This window comes from Emys orbicularis, chromosome 10 (genome assembly GCF_028017835.1).
Source record: "Emys orbicularis isolate rEmyOrb1 chromosome 10, rEmyOrb1.hap1, whole genome shotgun sequence".
Lineage (NCBI taxonomy): Eukaryota > Metazoa > Chordata > Testudines > Emydidae > Emys > Emys orbicularis.
This window is the reverse complement of record NC_088692.1, coordinates 23331101-23347721: the sequence shown is the minus strand read 5'-3', so window position 1 is coordinate 23347721 and position 16621 is coordinate 23331101. Positions and strand designations below refer to the sequence as shown.

General features: G+C 42.4%; 1 protein-coding gene across 1 annotated transcript in view; it reads right to left on the bottom strand.

The window, feature by feature from the left end:
- Window positions 1–16621, bottom strand: part of LOC135884578 (uncharacterized) — a 189678-nt gene that overhangs the window by 94714 nt on the left and 78343 nt on the right. The window contains exons 22-28 of the mRNA XM_065412000.1: window positions 16076–16155; window positions 14121–14301; window positions 12487–12642; window positions 10382–10515; window positions 9511–9669; window positions 6290–6470; window positions 4691–4902 (exon numbers count right to left, since the gene is read on the bottom strand). Of these exons, the coding sequence (XP_065268072.1) occupies window positions 4691–4902; window positions 6290–6470; window positions 9511–9669; window positions 10382–10515; window positions 12487–12642; window positions 14121–14301; window positions 16076–16155 (1103 nt within the window). The remainder of the gene's footprint in view (window positions 1–4690; window positions 4903–6289; window positions 6471–9510; window positions 9670–10381; window positions 10516–12486; window positions 12643–14120; window positions 14302–16075; window positions 16156–16621) is intronic.

Below are 16621 nucleotides of genomic sequence, written 5' to 3'. Positions count from 1 at the left end.
CTGTTGCTGGGACAGTTTGTCAGTTTGACCGTGTGCTTGATTGCTTGCTTGTTTGTTTGTTTGAAAAGTGTGAATTGGGAGTGCTTTGTTCCAGGTGGGCCTGACTGGTATATAAGGGCAGTCAGCAGCAAACCAGCTGAGCGGCGAACAGCAGAGGCTAACAGAGGGAGTTTGCCCTGGAGTTCGCCTGGGGAGAGCTCACTGAGGCTTTCATCTGTGGGTTTCTCTGAGTAGTTCCTGCAACAGCTGAGGAAGCTCTTAAGAGGAAGGTGATATGGAAGGTGAGCGATCAGCTGTTGTAACCTGCACAGGTTGTGCCATGTTTGTCTTTCTTCCACAGAACAGAAGCGACTTTGTCTGTACAAAGTGCAAGCTGGTCTCCATATTGGAAGAGAAGGTTCGAGGTCTGGAGAAACGAGTATCGACTCTGCGTTGCATAAGGGAAAATGAAGATTTCCTGGACAGACGTCAGGAGATGCTTCTACGGCCACAATGTTCTGAAGATTCAGAGCAGGCGCAGCAGGGACAGAAGGATGGTGAAGTTTGGCAGCATGTGACCTCCAGAAGGAGAAAGAGGAGCGTCCATGTACCAGCAATGGAGATACAGGTGAGCAATCGTTTTCATGTTCTCTCTACAGGTACTAATGCGGAGAGTGGACTAGATGACCCATCTGAGGGAAGGGAGCAGAAGGAGACTCCACTGATTGGAAGGCAAAAGCTGCACTGTCCTAGGGATGGGGGTTCCACGACCACCACTCCCAAGAGGAGGAGGAGGAGGATGGTGGTGGTCGGGGACTCCCTCCTCAGGGGGACTGAGTCATCTATCTGCCGCCCCGACCGGGAAAACCGAGAGGTCTGCTGCTTGCCAGGAGCTAGGATACACGATGTGACGGTGAGACTGCCGAGACTCATCAAGCCCTCGGATTGCTACCCCTTCCTGCTTCTCCACGTGGGCACCAATGATACTGCCAAGAATGACCTTGAGCGGATCACTGCAGACTATGTGGCTCTGGGAAGAAGGATAAAGGAGTTTGAGGCACAAGTGGTGTTCTCGTCCATCCTCCCTGTGCAAGGAAAAGGCCTGGGTAGAGACCGTCAAATTGTGGAAGTCAACGAATGGCTACGCAGGTGGTGTCGGAGAGAAGGCTTTGGATTCTTCGACCATGGGATGGTGTTCCAAGAAGGAGGAGTGCTAGGCAGAGACGGGCTCCACCTAACGAAGAGAGGGAAGAGCATCTTCGCCAGCAGGATGGCTTTAAACTAGGTTCACCGGGGGAAGGAGACCAAAGCCCTAAGGTAAGTGGGGAAATGGGATCCTGGGAGGAAGCACAAGCAGGAGAGCACAAGAGGGGAGGACTCCTGTCTCATACTGAGAAAGAGGGACGATTGATGAGTTATCTTAAGTGCCTATACACAAATGCAAGAAGCCTGGGAAACAAGCAGGGAGAACTGGAAGTCCTGACACAGTCAGGGAACTATGATGCGATTGGAATAACAGAGACTTGGTGGGATAACTCACATGACTGGAGTACTGTCATGGACGGATATAAACTGTTCAGGAAGGACAGGCAGGGCAGAAAAGGTGGGGGAGTTGTGTTGTATGTAAGAGAGGAGTATGACTGCTCAGAGCTCCAGTATGAAACTGCAGAAAAACCTGAGAGTCTCCGGATAAAGTTGAGAAGTGTGAGCAACAAGGGTGATGTCGTGGTCGGAGTCTGCTATAGACCACCAGACCAGGGGGATGAGGTGGATGAGGCTTTCTTCTGGCAACTAGCAGAAGTTGCTAGATCGCAGGCCCTGGTTCTCATGGGAGACTTTATTCACCCTGATATCTGCTGGGAGAGCAATACAGCGGTGCACAGACAATCCAGGAAGTTTTTGGAAAGTGTAGGGGACAATTTCCTGGTGCAAGTGCTGGAGGAACCAACTAGGGGCAGAGCTTTTCTTGACCCGCTGCTCACAAACAGGGAAGAATTAGTAGGGGAAGCAAAAGTGGATGGGAACCTGGGAGGCAGTGACCATGAGATGGTCGAGTTCAGGATCCTGACACAAGGAAGAAAGGAGAGCAGCAGAATACAGACCCTGGACTTCAGAAAAACAGACTTTGACTCCCTCAGGGAACAGATGGGCAGGATCCCCGGGAGAACAACATGAAGGGCAAAGGGGTCCAGGAGAGCTGGCTGTATTTTAAAGAATCCTTATTGCGGTTGCAGGAACAAACCATCCCGATGTGTAGAAAGAATAGTAAATATGGCAGGCGACCAGCTTGGCTAAACAGTGAAATCCTTGCTGATCTTAAACGCAAAAAAGAAGCTTACAAGAAGTGGAAGACTGGACAAATGACCAGGGAGGAGTATAAAAATATTGCTCAGGCATGCAGGAGTGAAATCAGGAAGGCCAAATCACATTTGGAGTTGCAGCTAGCAAGAGATGTTAAGAGTAACAAGAAGGGTTTCTTCAGGTATGTTAGCAACAAGAAGAAAGTCAAGGAAAGTGTGGGCCCCTTACTGAATGAGGGAGGCAACCTAGTGACCGAGGATGTGGAAAAAGCTAATGTACTCAATGATTTTTTTGCCTCTGTCTTCACGAACAAGGTCAGCTCCCAGACTGCTGCACTGGGCAGCACAGTATGGGGAGAAGGTGACCAGCCCTCTGTGGAGAAAGAAGTGGTTCGGGACTATGTAGAAAAACTGGACGTGCACAAGTCCATTGGGCCGGATGCGCTGCATCCGAGGGTGCTAAAGGAGTTGGCGGATGAGATTGCAGAGCCATTAGCCATTATTTTTGAAAACTCATGGCGATCGGGGGAGGTCCCGGATGACTGGAAAAAGGCTAATGTAGTGCCCATCTTTAAAAAAGGGAAGGAGGAGGATCCGGGGAACTACAGGCTAGTCAGCCTCACCTCAGTCCCTGGAAAAATCATGGAGCAGGTCCTCAAGGAATCAATTATGAAACACTTAGAGGAGAGGAAAGTGATCAGGAACAGTCAGCATGGATTCACCAAGGGGAAGTCGTGCCTGACTAACCTAATTGCCTTCTATGATGAGATAACTGGCTCTGTGGATGAGGGGAAAGCAGTGGATGTGTTATTCCTTGACTTTAGCAAAGCTTTTGATACGGTCTCCCACAGTATTCTTGCCGCCAAGTTAAAGAAGTATGGGCTGGATGAATGGACTGTAAGGTGGATAGAAAGCTGGCTAGATCGTCGGGCTCAATGGGTAGTGATCAATGGCTCCATGTCTAGTTGGCAGCCGGTTTCAAGCGGAGTGCCCCAAGGGTCAGTCCTGGGGCCAGTTTTGTTTAATATCTTTATTAATGATCTGGAGGATGGTGTGGACTGCACTCTCAGCAAGTTTGCAGATGACACTAAACTGGGAGGCGTGGTAGATACACTAGAGGGTAGGGATCAGATACAGAGGGACCTAGACAAATTAGAGGATTGGGCCAAAAAAAAAAACCTGATGAGGTTCAACAAGGACAAGTGCAGAGTCCTGCACTTAGGATGGAAGAATCCCATGCACTGCTACAGACTAGGGACCGAATGGCTAGGTAGCAGTTCTGCAGAAAAGGACCTAGGGGTCACAGTGGACGAGAAGCTGGATATGAGTCAACAGTGTGCTCTTGTTGCCAAGAAGGCTAACGGCATTTTGGGCTGTATAAGTAGGGGCATTGCCAGCAGATCGAGGAACGTGATCGTTCCCCTTTATTCGACATTGGTGAGGCCTCATCTGGAGTACTGTGTCCAGTTTTGGGCCCCACACTACAAGAAGGATGTGGAAAAATTGGAAAGAGTCCAGCGGAGGGCAACAAAAATGATTAGGGGTCTGGAGCACATGACTTATGAGGAGAGGCTGAGGGAACTGGGATTGTTTAGTCTCCAGAAGAGAGGAATGAGGGGGGATTTGATAGCTGCTTTCAACTACCTGAGGGGGGGGTTCCAAAGAGGATGGAGCTCGGCTGTTCTCAGTGGTGGCAGATGACAGAACAAGGAGCAATGGTCTCAAGTTGCAGTGGGGGAGGTCTAGGTTGGATATTAGGAAACACTATTTCACTAGGAGGGTGGTGAAGCACTGGAATGCGTTACCTAGGGAGGTGGTGGAGTCTCCTTCCTTGGAGGTTTTTAAGGCCCGGCTTGACAAAGCCCTGGCTGGGATGATTTAGTTGGGAATTGGTCCTGCTTTGAGCAGGGGGTTGGACTAGATGACCTCCTGAGGTCCCTTCCAACCCTGATATTCTATGATTCTATGATATTAGAAGTGCCGCACATCCAGTGGCCCAAAAGCTTTGAAGAAAGGGGGGGGGGGTGTCATAGGCTGGATTAGTGGAAGGGTGGAACTTCATCCCCCAAATGCTTTGTGCAGGGAGGGATGAATGTCACCCTCAGGAGAGAGGTGCTGCATATGCATGCACAGCTAGCATGCACCACATTTTTCAGAACTGGTTAGGAGGTATCGACTATGCTTGCACTGCAAGGTGGGGGATAGAGAGGCCTAACAAGATGCCAGGGTGAGGATGAACAGCACATTATACAAGCCCAGGAAACCGATGAACATATGCATTTCAAGACACTATCTAATAGATTCACACACAAAGATCACTGCATGCTGTGTGCTGAGAATTGATGTATAACTACTGCTGTATGATATCCATCCATGCTGGGCACTATGAAAGGAAGCAATGAGTTACTAACCCGCAGGTAGGTAGTAGTTGGTGTATAGATGTGAATTTTCCCTTCTTTTTCATTGCCTTTGTCTTTACAGAACATTTCCACCACGAGGTTCTTGATGGAAAGGGCTTTCCCAGCTGTTAGCTCCATTGTAGACAGATAAGCAGATCGCTCAGGTTGGTGTAGTTTGTGAGCCACATACAGATATAGCCATGGGGTATCCATGTTTAATGCACCTGAAAGCAAATTAACAGGTTGTAGTAAAGCTGGTTGAAATGTTAGGTCTTGTGCTACGTGACTTCTAAACTTGCAACAAAATTGACTTAGACTGAGGCTAAAATGGGTTAGTATACTGCAAAGGTCTTTGGACTATGATCTTATGAACCATATGTGCTGCACTACTGAAGGCCCATTAATGATGGGACAAAATGTCGCCTAGTGGTTACACGGCAAAGGCCCTGGATTCCACTGAATGATCTGCCACCATGTGCACAATCTTTATTCACACAGTAAGTGATTCTGGAGCCTTTATGCACATGATTAGTCCCATCAAAGCCAACAGGACTGCACATATAAAGGCAGAAGGTGAATTTTGAACAAGGTTTATAGTGAGAGCTCTTTTCAGGACTCTGTCAATTATTATTGTTTATAATTAGATGTTAGGACCTTGACATTTTATCTAAAGATTCATCAGATTAATGCCATTCACAGCTTGTGATATGTTCAGGTAAATCACAGATAAATATGTGCCATGTCAAATGACATTTATGACCAGACATTGCAAACCTTCAAAAGAAAACATCAAAAAGTATCTTGTTAGGGATCAAATTAAACACTGGTGTAATTCAACTGAAGTCAATGGAAATACCCCTGGGTGAACTTGGTTCTTTACATCAGACTACTCAATTTGCTACAAAATGTCCATGTGGGCACACACAAGTGAGTTTGGTACAGATCGACTTTGGAAATATAGCTCTTAAGGGCCAGTACACAGATTGAGCCAAATACTACACAACACGTAACCTCACTGAAGTCAATGGAGTGTAAATTAGGGTGGAATTTGACCCAGTTGGGTTGATCAATAAATATCAGGAAATAGATATATTTTTTTACAGACAACAACAAAGTAGGTAAATCAATACAACCCCCACTTTCCAAGCAACTCTGGAAAGGCAAGATACAGAATATAATAATAAAGGCCTAGTTCTTGTTCTCCTTACTAAAACAAAATTTCCTTAACATAAATGTGGGGTTTTAAACATTCATAATACAAAGATATTGATACACACACACTGAAATGAATTACTATAGATAAGTGTTTAACTTCTAGCCTGAGATACCCTTGATATTCAAGTCACTGTCACCTCTTATTTTTTCCTCTCTTGAATGTCAATAACGTAGATCCAGTCAGTATCTGCTAGGGCAAACAATTCAAAATGTGGCTCCTTTGAGAATAAATAATCCCTTAATATATTTAATCCATATCTGGAGATATCTGCCTCTAGAAAGTGTCTCACCATTAGCTTACAGAATAACTCTCTACGACTAAGTCATAAAAATACTAGGAGCACCTTTATGACTGCTTTTCAAGTCAGAGGTTGGAAATTTTTAGTGGTACTTCACCTTCCCACTTCCTAAGGTAATTTCTGGATGTATCTTTCCACTGCAGTCCTGCCACAAATGGCATGCGGTCATTATACTGCACCTTAAAGTTGGTGCTACTCTCCGAACGGCCCTGAGAGGTACGTGAGTGCTGCAGCTGGGTTCTGTAATTCACCTGCTTTTCTGGGACTTGCATGGTAAACTGGAAAACAACAATGAATTCTGATTAAAATTAGAAGCATTTCTCATTATCTGGACCATCAAGACCAACAGAACATTCACTTGGGTTTAGAATCAGCGAGGTCAAGCAGTTCTGCTTTGCACATTTGTAATTTCATTTTATAGCTGTTCAAAGTTCCTTAGACCTGTTACAGACATTTTATGTATCGCATCTTTATATATGGTTAATTATGCATTTACAGCCTGATTCAAAGCCCACTGAAGTTGATGGAAAAACTTCCAATTGACTTTTATGGAAAAACTCCCATTGACTTCAGTTGGCTTTGGATCAGCTCCTTAGTCATTTTAAAAAAGTCATGATAATAATTTCATGTTATTTGGTGCTGGTGTCTCAGGTAAAATCTATGCTGCTAGCAGGAGGTCACTGCTAAAACAATATTGAAATATACAGTATACATTATGATAGTTCAGATATAGGCTACATGGAAAGGTCACCGTCTATTCTAAAACAGCAGCGTTTGTTTTCATGTGCAGCTACTGCCTGAGAAGATTTGTAAAATCTGTGCCCCTACGATGGGGTGTACCTTGCCTTTGTGGTCCACTGCCAGAGGCTCCGTGGTCCTACTACACCTCCCCCCAGGAAAGGAGGCCTGCCTAGAGGGGCTGCACAGAAGCAGCGAATCAGAGCCCAGCAGGCTCAGATAAAAGGAGCTGCAAATCATTAGCAGGTAGTTCCTGGCTGGGACCAGAGGAGCAAGGCAGAGTGCTCCTCTCTGGCCAATGGTGCTTGAGGGATAATCAAAGTTTGGTTTTGGCTGAATTTGCTTCAGTTGGGAGGGAGAGGACCTGAGAACTGTAACTCTGAGATATGGGGTGAAAATAAAAGGGCCAGGTGGGAAGAGGCCCAGGGAAATAGCAGCAATAAATGGAAGTGAGTGGGATGTAGCTGCTGTTTATAAGGTCTCTGGGTTGGAATCCGTAGCAGTGGGCAGGCCTGGGTTCCCCCATTGACAAAGTGGTGTAAACCCCAAGAAGGGGACAAGGCTTGTTTGGAAGCCTGAGTGAAGGCCTAAATGTAAAGGCCCCAGAGCCGAGTTTGAAGAGCCTGGTGAAGGCAGGTAGATGGTTTTATTGGAGGGTTCCTTTTGAACTCTGTGACTTGGTTGGAGGGTTGAGACACACAAGGCCTCCAGCCACTGAAGCTCTGTCAAGCGAAGCCGAGAACCTATAGGGGGCGCTAGGAGCAGGAAAAGGACTAGAGTAACTGCACGCAGCAGCAAGAGGCACTGAAGAGGTGAGTGTTTCCTGTTACAGTCTCCCTAAGAACTAATATAGAAGTTTATATTCATCGTTTCTGTAAAGATCCATTACAAATCCAGACAGGACATGAGTAACACAGGAATTGCCATGTGATCCATTATTCTATCTCTTCCAGCACTCAATACTGTATGCTTCAAAGGAAGGCACAAACTTACCATAATGCATCTAATTATTCTCTACTACATTACTGGGGAAACATTTTTCTGATCCCACAGTTTATATCTGGAGGAATCAGGAGAGACAGTTTTGTAATATAGTCTAGCTATTGTAATTCTACAAAAAAACTTCTACCTAAATACTATATGCTCTGGGTCCCTTCTTGTGTCTGATTGCTAACATTACAGATCCCACTGCAGCATCTTGTGAACAAAGTAAGCTTTATTAGGACTGACAAATCAGTTTGCATAAGCCAACCTAAAACCTCACAAAACTCAAACCAAAGCAAGCTTGAACCTTTTTTTGAGGTTTGAAAAAAGTCCAACTAGTGGGTTTTCTTGATGTTTGGTTTAATTTTCATGCATCTTTGAACTTCTTGGTCTCAAATGGATCTTAACTTTTTCCACATATCTAGATATCTGGTTCATCTAATCCACACACTGTAATTTTATTTTAAAACTCTTAATAGGCCAAGCAGACCAAACACTGAATAAGGGACGTCCCTTAACATAGAGGCATGAGTAATGTCCCACAACCCACATCAAATAATAAGATATCACATGAATGAAATACAAAGTTTTCAAGTAATATTTGTGTAAGTGTTCAGTCACTGTCACATAACATTCTGACTTTGCACAATGAATAACATTTGGTGAGATGGTATCCCTCAAAATAAGAATGCTTCAGAAAAATGACTATGCAAACAATGGAGCCATCTCACTCAGATTATTCTTGATGTGTATTCCGTCAGTTTGCTTTAATGAAAAAAAATTGTCTATGGGGCTAAAACTGTTGAGAGAGAGTGGGCTGGACTCTATTCCCCATGCTCCAAGAGAATTGTTTAGTAAGTTCCATTTACTGCATGCAAGTTGTTTGCACAGGAGTAAGTGAGGGAACATTTTGAACTCCAAAAAATTATATTATTAGTGATGATGGTTGAGATGGGAAGAATTCAGCTTGACTCTCAGATCCCAGGTTGAGTTTGCTAAGCTGGTAGTTAGAGAACACCTCTTTTGCTTGCAAACTGAATATATTTGACCTTGATGTCATTGGAAGATGAACATCTTAGGGGTCACCAAATGAAATTAATAGGCAGCAGGTTTAAAACAAATAAAAGGAAGTTCTTCTTCACACAGCGCACAGTCAACTTGTGGAACTCCTTACCTGAGGAGGTTGTGAAGGCTAGGACTATAACAGTGTTTAAAAGAGAACTGGATAAATTCATGGAGGTTAAGTCCATTAATGGCTATTAGCCACGATGGGTAAGGAATGGTGTCCCTAGACTCTGTTTGTCAGAGGGTGGAGACGGATGGCAGGAGAGAGATCACTTGATCATTACCTGTTAGGTTCACTCCCTCTGGGGCACCTGGCATTGGCCACTGTCGGTAGACAGGATACTGGGCTAGATGGACCTTTGGTCTGACCCAGTATGGCCATTCTTATATTCTCATAACATTGCTGACCACTACACCATAATCACTTTTTCAGAGCACAAGCACAAGTTATGCCTCATTTCATATTTTTTTATACAGTTTGCCCTTTACTTCCTGGCAACGCAGGTGCTATCCAACAGCAGGTGCTATTACCTCCATGAAGTAGTTGACCTGAGATGGACTTGAACTATTTTTAAATGTCTGGCTGATCAGTAGCTTCCTCTTGTTGTTGATTTCATCCCAGTGTTTGCCGTAGTTGACTTCCAGCTGGGAGTAGAGCCGAGATGCACTCTCTTCATGCCGCAAATGAACCTGCAGAAACAACACACCATTTCCCTGTGTCATCCTTTCCCCCCTTATGGATGGTGCTGTGCATATACAGAACGTTAGTAGCCCTGCCTACAGAAATACCCCTTGGTAGTAGGCAAGTGATAGTAAAAAGTTACATCATAGCTAATGCTCAATATTTAAACTAGACAGCATTATATGTTATTAAGCTTCAGCTCTGCCTCCTAACAATTCAGAGAACAGGGAGTTTTGAAGATGTTAATCAGCTGAAGGTTAGTTAGTGTCCGAAGGACATCACAAACTGAACCTGAAAAGTGTTACAAATCCAGGTAAAACATTCTAATTTCTGGACATGTAAGTATGATGAAACCATGACTTGGATGGGCCTGTATGCTTAAGAGGATTCCTGGATTGCTGACTACAGAAAATACAATGAAATCATACATTAATATGTAAATACTGGGATTAAAAAGCATATGCATATGCAAAAATATTCTACAGAAATTATATGAATGCATATATAAGAATTGAAGTCACTGGAATTACTCTGGATTTACACAGCTGTAAGAGAGAGCAGAAATCGGTGACTTTTATTTTTGATGCCTTAGCCTATCGTAGGTAAACAGGCTATAAGCTAAAACAAGAGGAAAAAAAGATTGTCCCAAAACTGACCTCTGGGATATCCCTGTGTTTGAAACCCTACAGCTAATACATTGCAGCATATTGAACTCTCTACCTTGTGGTTATAGGATGGAGTCTGTGTACAGTGAAGCTCATGTCCCAAATCCAATTTGTATGCTTCATTTGAACTGGTCTCCACTTTAATTTTCTGTCCTGCATTACATTCATGCCGAAGATTTTTTGCATCTCCTGTTTGAGTCAACACACGCACATATGGAAATGCTTTGGCTTTTCAAAAGTGAAAGATTCAACTCATACAGAATAAACTATCAATATAACCCTAAGTCTGCATTATAGTTTTAATTTCATGTAATCATAACAACAGGTTCTTCACAGAAATATAATTTGTTTTATTCTAAGAATCTTGAGGTAAGAACACTCTTACGGTATCAATGAGCATGTATTTAGGGATGATGGGTTTGTGTTTTCTACATGAGAACTTGCCTCTGAAAATGAAAACGTTAATTAACAAACTAAGAACCAGATGATAAAGAAGTATACACTTCGTTCATTTAAATGGGCTGACAGTTTGCAATCAAACTGAATCCTCTTCTGATTGAAACCAAAGGTTCCCAGCTACTGGTATGTATTACTAGTAACAGCACTTCAAGCTTTTAATCCAGGTGTCCCATGCTCTTCCGATGGGGCCCAGAGGTGTAGCTAGTGCCTGTCTAACATGCCAGGGAGCAGTCCAAGTGCTATAGTAGGTTAGAGTGCATGGAAGTGTGAATGAAAGGTATCTAGCAGAGGCTGTTTTAGCCGAGGTCTCTGTCTGATAAAACTGCTTATCAAGGTTGGGGATGACTGGCTTAGGTCATACAAACTTTGATTTATCCCACAAGTTTCATTAGAAATGAAAATCCTAAAATGATGGGCCACATTATAGAATTTATTTATGATTTTGGACCTCTGTTTATTTTATTTTCTAATAAAATAAAAGATGTTTCCAAGTTTAGGAAGTTGGAAACATCTGTTTTACATCAGAAGGCAAAATGAAAACGGTCCAAGTCTTTAGTCTGATTTTGACCTAAGGAAAATCAAGATACTGCTTATGTTTGTTCTGACATATTTTCTACAGTTTCTCTCTCCCCCTCCATCCCAGCAGTAAGAGCAACATCCAGGCATTAATTTCTTTGGTGGAATTTTTATTGGGGTAAAAACTTTTCAAAACCTGAGCAAGTAACAGATTGCCAGCTTTTGTGATTTTATTGTGGGTCTCGCAATACTTGGGGATTTTTTGTTCTTGTTTTTAGTTAAAAGCTTAGCTCCTGAAGCCACACATTGACATGAAAATCTTGGCTTTCATTTAAATAAAAAGTAATGGCTGATGAGAAGAGCTTGAACACTCAAACCCTTTAGACTCAAACACCAGAAGACACAAAAAAACACTTTTTTTTTTTTAAATTGCATGATTGTTAAGCCAAACTCATGATTGAATGCTTAGGATACACTGTACGTAACCTTATTTTTAGCACCAAGCTCAAAGATATTTGCTTTCAGTGGGTATTTGTACAAACCAGAATAGCCATTGTACTGCACAAACACTTTCCATTTACTAATATGGTTGAAGAATATTTGTTTCCCTGTAAATGATATTCTAACTAACATGACACTAAATGATGACTTTTAGCAAAGTAAACCATATCTGTGCTGGTCTAAAAAAAGTTAGCTAGTCATACCACTACACATGACCCAGGATTAATATGCCATATGCATGCACACAATCAGGTTTTAATGCACTCTATGCACCAACTGCTATAGCTATTCAGCAAAAGCCATATAACTCCTTTGGTTGTCTGATTGCTTTGGCTGCCCAGTAAATTTAATAGCTCGGCATTTCTAGTCTATATAATGTAGCTGGCAAAATACTGCAAAACATTTTCTGGATATATTTCCTCATTTTTAAATGAATTCGTTGAATTTGTGCATCTGTTTTGTTCACTTTTCATAAACATTCTAGCAACTGCAGAAATATTTGCAGAAACAGTGTATTTTAAAGCAAATACTGGAGAATGTTCGCAGAAACCACTTTTTAAATTTATTCTGGGTTTTTTTCATTGGAATTCTGAGAGTTGCATTTATCCAGTTGGGTAACAGAAGACAGTTCTAATGTTTTGGCTTTGCTCTTTAGCATAACAATAAATGTCATTTACACAGTACCTAGGAGTCCATATTTTATTCTCAGAGCATTAGACCACAGGCTCCCTCGTTGCTGCAGCAGGCCAATGGTGTGAGATCCAAGAATACCTGGAAAGTAGGTCTCCCCTTCAAGTGAGTACTGCCTCAGTTTATCATCAACCTTTTTCTCCAGAAATACTACAGAAAGAGCAGAAGTTACCATGCAGCAGCACACGATAAGATCTGTGCAGTCAGAAAAAGGAAACATTGTTGGGAAAAAACATACACCACCTTCTAAAAAGCCGCCCTAGAGCCCAGTCCTGTGAGATAGCAAGTGCCTTCAGCTCCCGCAATGAGAGAGTGTACTGCCTTGCAGGACTGGCCCTTTTAGGTACTGGTAAGGACTGGCCAATGGCTATAGGGCTTTCAATGTCTACAGTAGCTCATTGGTTCAAAATCAGCCCAGGTTACAATGATTCGTACACCATTACTATGAGGTGGTCTGCATGAAAAGAGGAGTAGATTCAGCCAAATTCCCAGTGGATAAGAGTCTACAAAGAAACAACATTGCAGCTGGCCCCAACAAATGCCACTTTTGGTAGCATCAGCAACCTGGTTCAGGACCAAATAGGGACAGAGACTGAACTCTCACCCTGCAGATGATCTCCCCGGAATAGGGATGAGATGGACAATGTGGGGAAGCTCCCACTGGGACGGCCTGTGCTATAGATGAAGACAGGAGCTCACTTTCAGGCCTGTCAATAAGGCATCTTTCGCCACTTTACAGCTCCTTTTATTTATTTTTTCCTATTTATCTAGCCCACTCCTTTATTATGATGTAATAAATATTGAGCTCTACAATATTTCTCTAGAGAAGCAATGCTGGGAGGGCAAGCATGATCCACAGGGGATCCTTGGAGATTCCACTAAGAGCTTCTCAAACTGGGGTGCATGGAATGTGTTCGGGGGGAAGGGGAGAGAGGGGGTATGAGAAGCTGCTCTGCCTTCAGAGCTGGGTTGCCGGAGAGCGGCGGCAGCTGGCTAGGCGCCCAGCTCTGAAGGCAGCACCGCCGCCAGCTGCAGCAGCAAAGTAAGGGTAGCATGGGATCCCTTACTTCTGTGCTGCTGATGGTGGCAGTATATGCACTTGTGTGGCAGGACCTGGGTGTGTGTGTAAAGGACTACAGACACAAAAAAGGGGGAGTGCGCCATCAAATAAGTTTGACAACAACCACACTAAGATATTTTGTCAGAGGGAAAAAAATAGGGAGCCTAACTGTTACATTTTTGATTTATTCCAGTATATGAATTCTCCTTTTTATCTAGCCACATTACGAGCAGCAGGGTTTTTAACACAATAGTGAATGATGGAAAATAGGATTTGAATTTTTAAAAATAAATGACTCCTTGCAAATGTTAATTAATGCTACTTAAACTTTTTCTTTTCAGACAAAGGGATTCAAGGAAGATGTTTAATTTACTGTATAACTGCTATTATTTTTCAATGGTAAGTAAGTGTTACACAAACTCATACATTTTAAAAGGCATCCCAATTAATTTCAATGGGATTTTAGTTCCTATAAAACCAGGGAACTAGAACATATGCTCTCTCTCAGCATAAGTCCCAAGGACACCAGATCCCACTCATTTATGTGACAAGTACTTTGTCCACCAACCTGAAAGAAATGCTGCATCCTTCAATAAATTATGCAGGGACACTGAAAAAGCCATTTTCTTGCCAAGTTGCTTAGTGATGTTTCCTGACAGAACGATTGGGCTGCCTTGCTTTATCAGCTTTACCTCCAGCTGGGTTGTGTATCTCTGCTCTCCACTCCCTGTTTGCAAACCCGTCATTCCCTAAAAAAACCCAACCCAACAATACAGTTTGATTATGTTTTGAGAAACAGACTCAGTCAGCATTTGGTGACTAGATACTAGAGATGGGTACCTTACCAATGTGAGAGGAGGAGAGGGAATATTTATATTTTCAATTTAGACAAATGTTGACAAATAATGGGTGAGAAGACAGTGGATTTATTTTCCAAACAAGACAAAGAACCCAGTCTTGTGAGGTGCTAGGTACTCCCCCGCTCCCACTGACTTCAATGGGAATTGAGAACACACCGCATGTTGCAGGACTGACCAAAAAACTGAAACACAAAATGAAAACAAAATTTGTTTGATATGGTGTTATTGAAAACATTGACTGGATGGCAGTTTGGAACTTTATTTTGGTTGGCCAGAATGCAAGTTAATTAGTGTTTGATTTGCTGCTCTGCTAAAGAGAAAAAAGGTTCAAAATGTCTGGGTTGAAATTGTATTGTAGAGAAAAACAGTTGGCAAACTACTGTAGTTGTTGAAAAATGGGTAACTATTAAGTAGGATTGGGACTACAGGCCCACGTTGATGCGGCTGCTAAGTTGCCGATTAAGTAATGAAAAAAGGTGAATTATTACAGTCTAAGTCTGTGGGGAAATACAAATCTCAGTATAATTTCAATGTTAAATTTCTATCCACGTGATTTTTTTCCTTTATAGTTTTAGCACTGGAATTATCCTGTTTATCTCTCAGCTATGATGCAAACCATATCTTTAAAAGAAGAATATTTGGGATAGTCCTGTATCTACAAAGTTCATGCCAGTGAAAAGCTAACTCTGGGTTCAGTCACAGACATTATGCATGACCATTGTAAAAATTTGTGATTGCAACTGAAAGCCTGCTCTAAGAAATCACTTCACTTTGTTCATTTAGCACCAAATGCAAGTGAAAAATAGGCCAAATATTGTTTAAAGCCCCAATCCAGCATATAGAAGCACATGGGGGAATGGGCTGCTGCACTCACACAGAGCCTCATAGACTTCAGTAGGCTCTGCGGGTGCAGAGGTCTTCCTATTTGATTTTACTTTGAGGATCAGGCCCTCAGAGTAATACCACAACGAACTAGATTAAGGCCAAACTCTTTTCACATAAGCCACCAGTGATAACTTGTAACCTGGAGACAGTGGCAGCGGTATACATATTGTAACCCTGAACTATGTCGACGACCAGGGCCAGAAAATAGAGTTCACTATTAGAACTCTCCAGTCTGACAGTTCATTAGTCAGTGTTGCTGTGGGCACAAATGAAAATAGCTACAGCAGCTGGAGGTAAAAGGCTCTGTATTCTGTTACCAATCTTCCAAGCTACCTATCACCCAAACAGCTCAGCTCTCTTCAAAAGTAGCTGAGAGAACATGGGAGTTTAAACTATATACACACTTACTAACCCAAAGCCCACTGAAGTCAATGGGAGTAGTCCCACTGACTTTGGATCAGGCTCATAGTGCACAGCTAGTGGTGGTTTTAAGGACAAAATCTGAATGGAACAAAATTGCTTTTGCTTATATGTTGGTGCTTAAGGATATTTGATTATAAAAAACCACAATTTAGGGCTGATCTGTCAGTATGTATTATCCCTACTTGAGTGAATGGATGTACCTGTAATAGAGAACTCACTCATTCCTGTAATTGATTATTCAGACACTATTTCAGTATACATGGGTCTTATTGTCCTTCTATGGGGATTTTTTTCACCCCATTTCTATGTGTCTATTTCATCCTAGTATTGAAAACTTTGTATTTTGAGGATGTACCTTAATGTAATAGACATCTTTGTCATCTAGTATCAGCTCCAGGTGTCCAACTCGTGAATTCTTAGATAACTCAAGTTTTCCTTAGAGAAATAGGAAAGAACACAGGTGTTTTCTTATTTTGGTACATATAAAGCTACAATATATTTTTTACTGTATCTTACCTAAAAACGTATCACAACATGTTATTCACAATTACTGTGAATAATACATTTACAGAATTAAATAACAAATAATTGCAGAGCAAAGGAAAACAGTAAGAGGTGTGGGGTAAAATTTGACTTTGGAGCCTAAGTCCCATTTTCAAAAGAGACGTAGCTTCTACATACTTAAGTCCCATTGATTTTTCAGTGACACTTAGGTTCTTAAGTGGCTGTCATGTTGAAAATGGGACTTAGGCTCTTAAGGAAAGCTGGCCGGAACCTAGTATTCCTGTTCTGCAGGAAATTCCAATTTTTTTTTTATTCTGATTTTTGGCTCCCAGTGAGCTCGTGAACTTTTGGGAGCATCTAGGATTAACAAAGATTCAATTACCCCAGCTAATGGAGA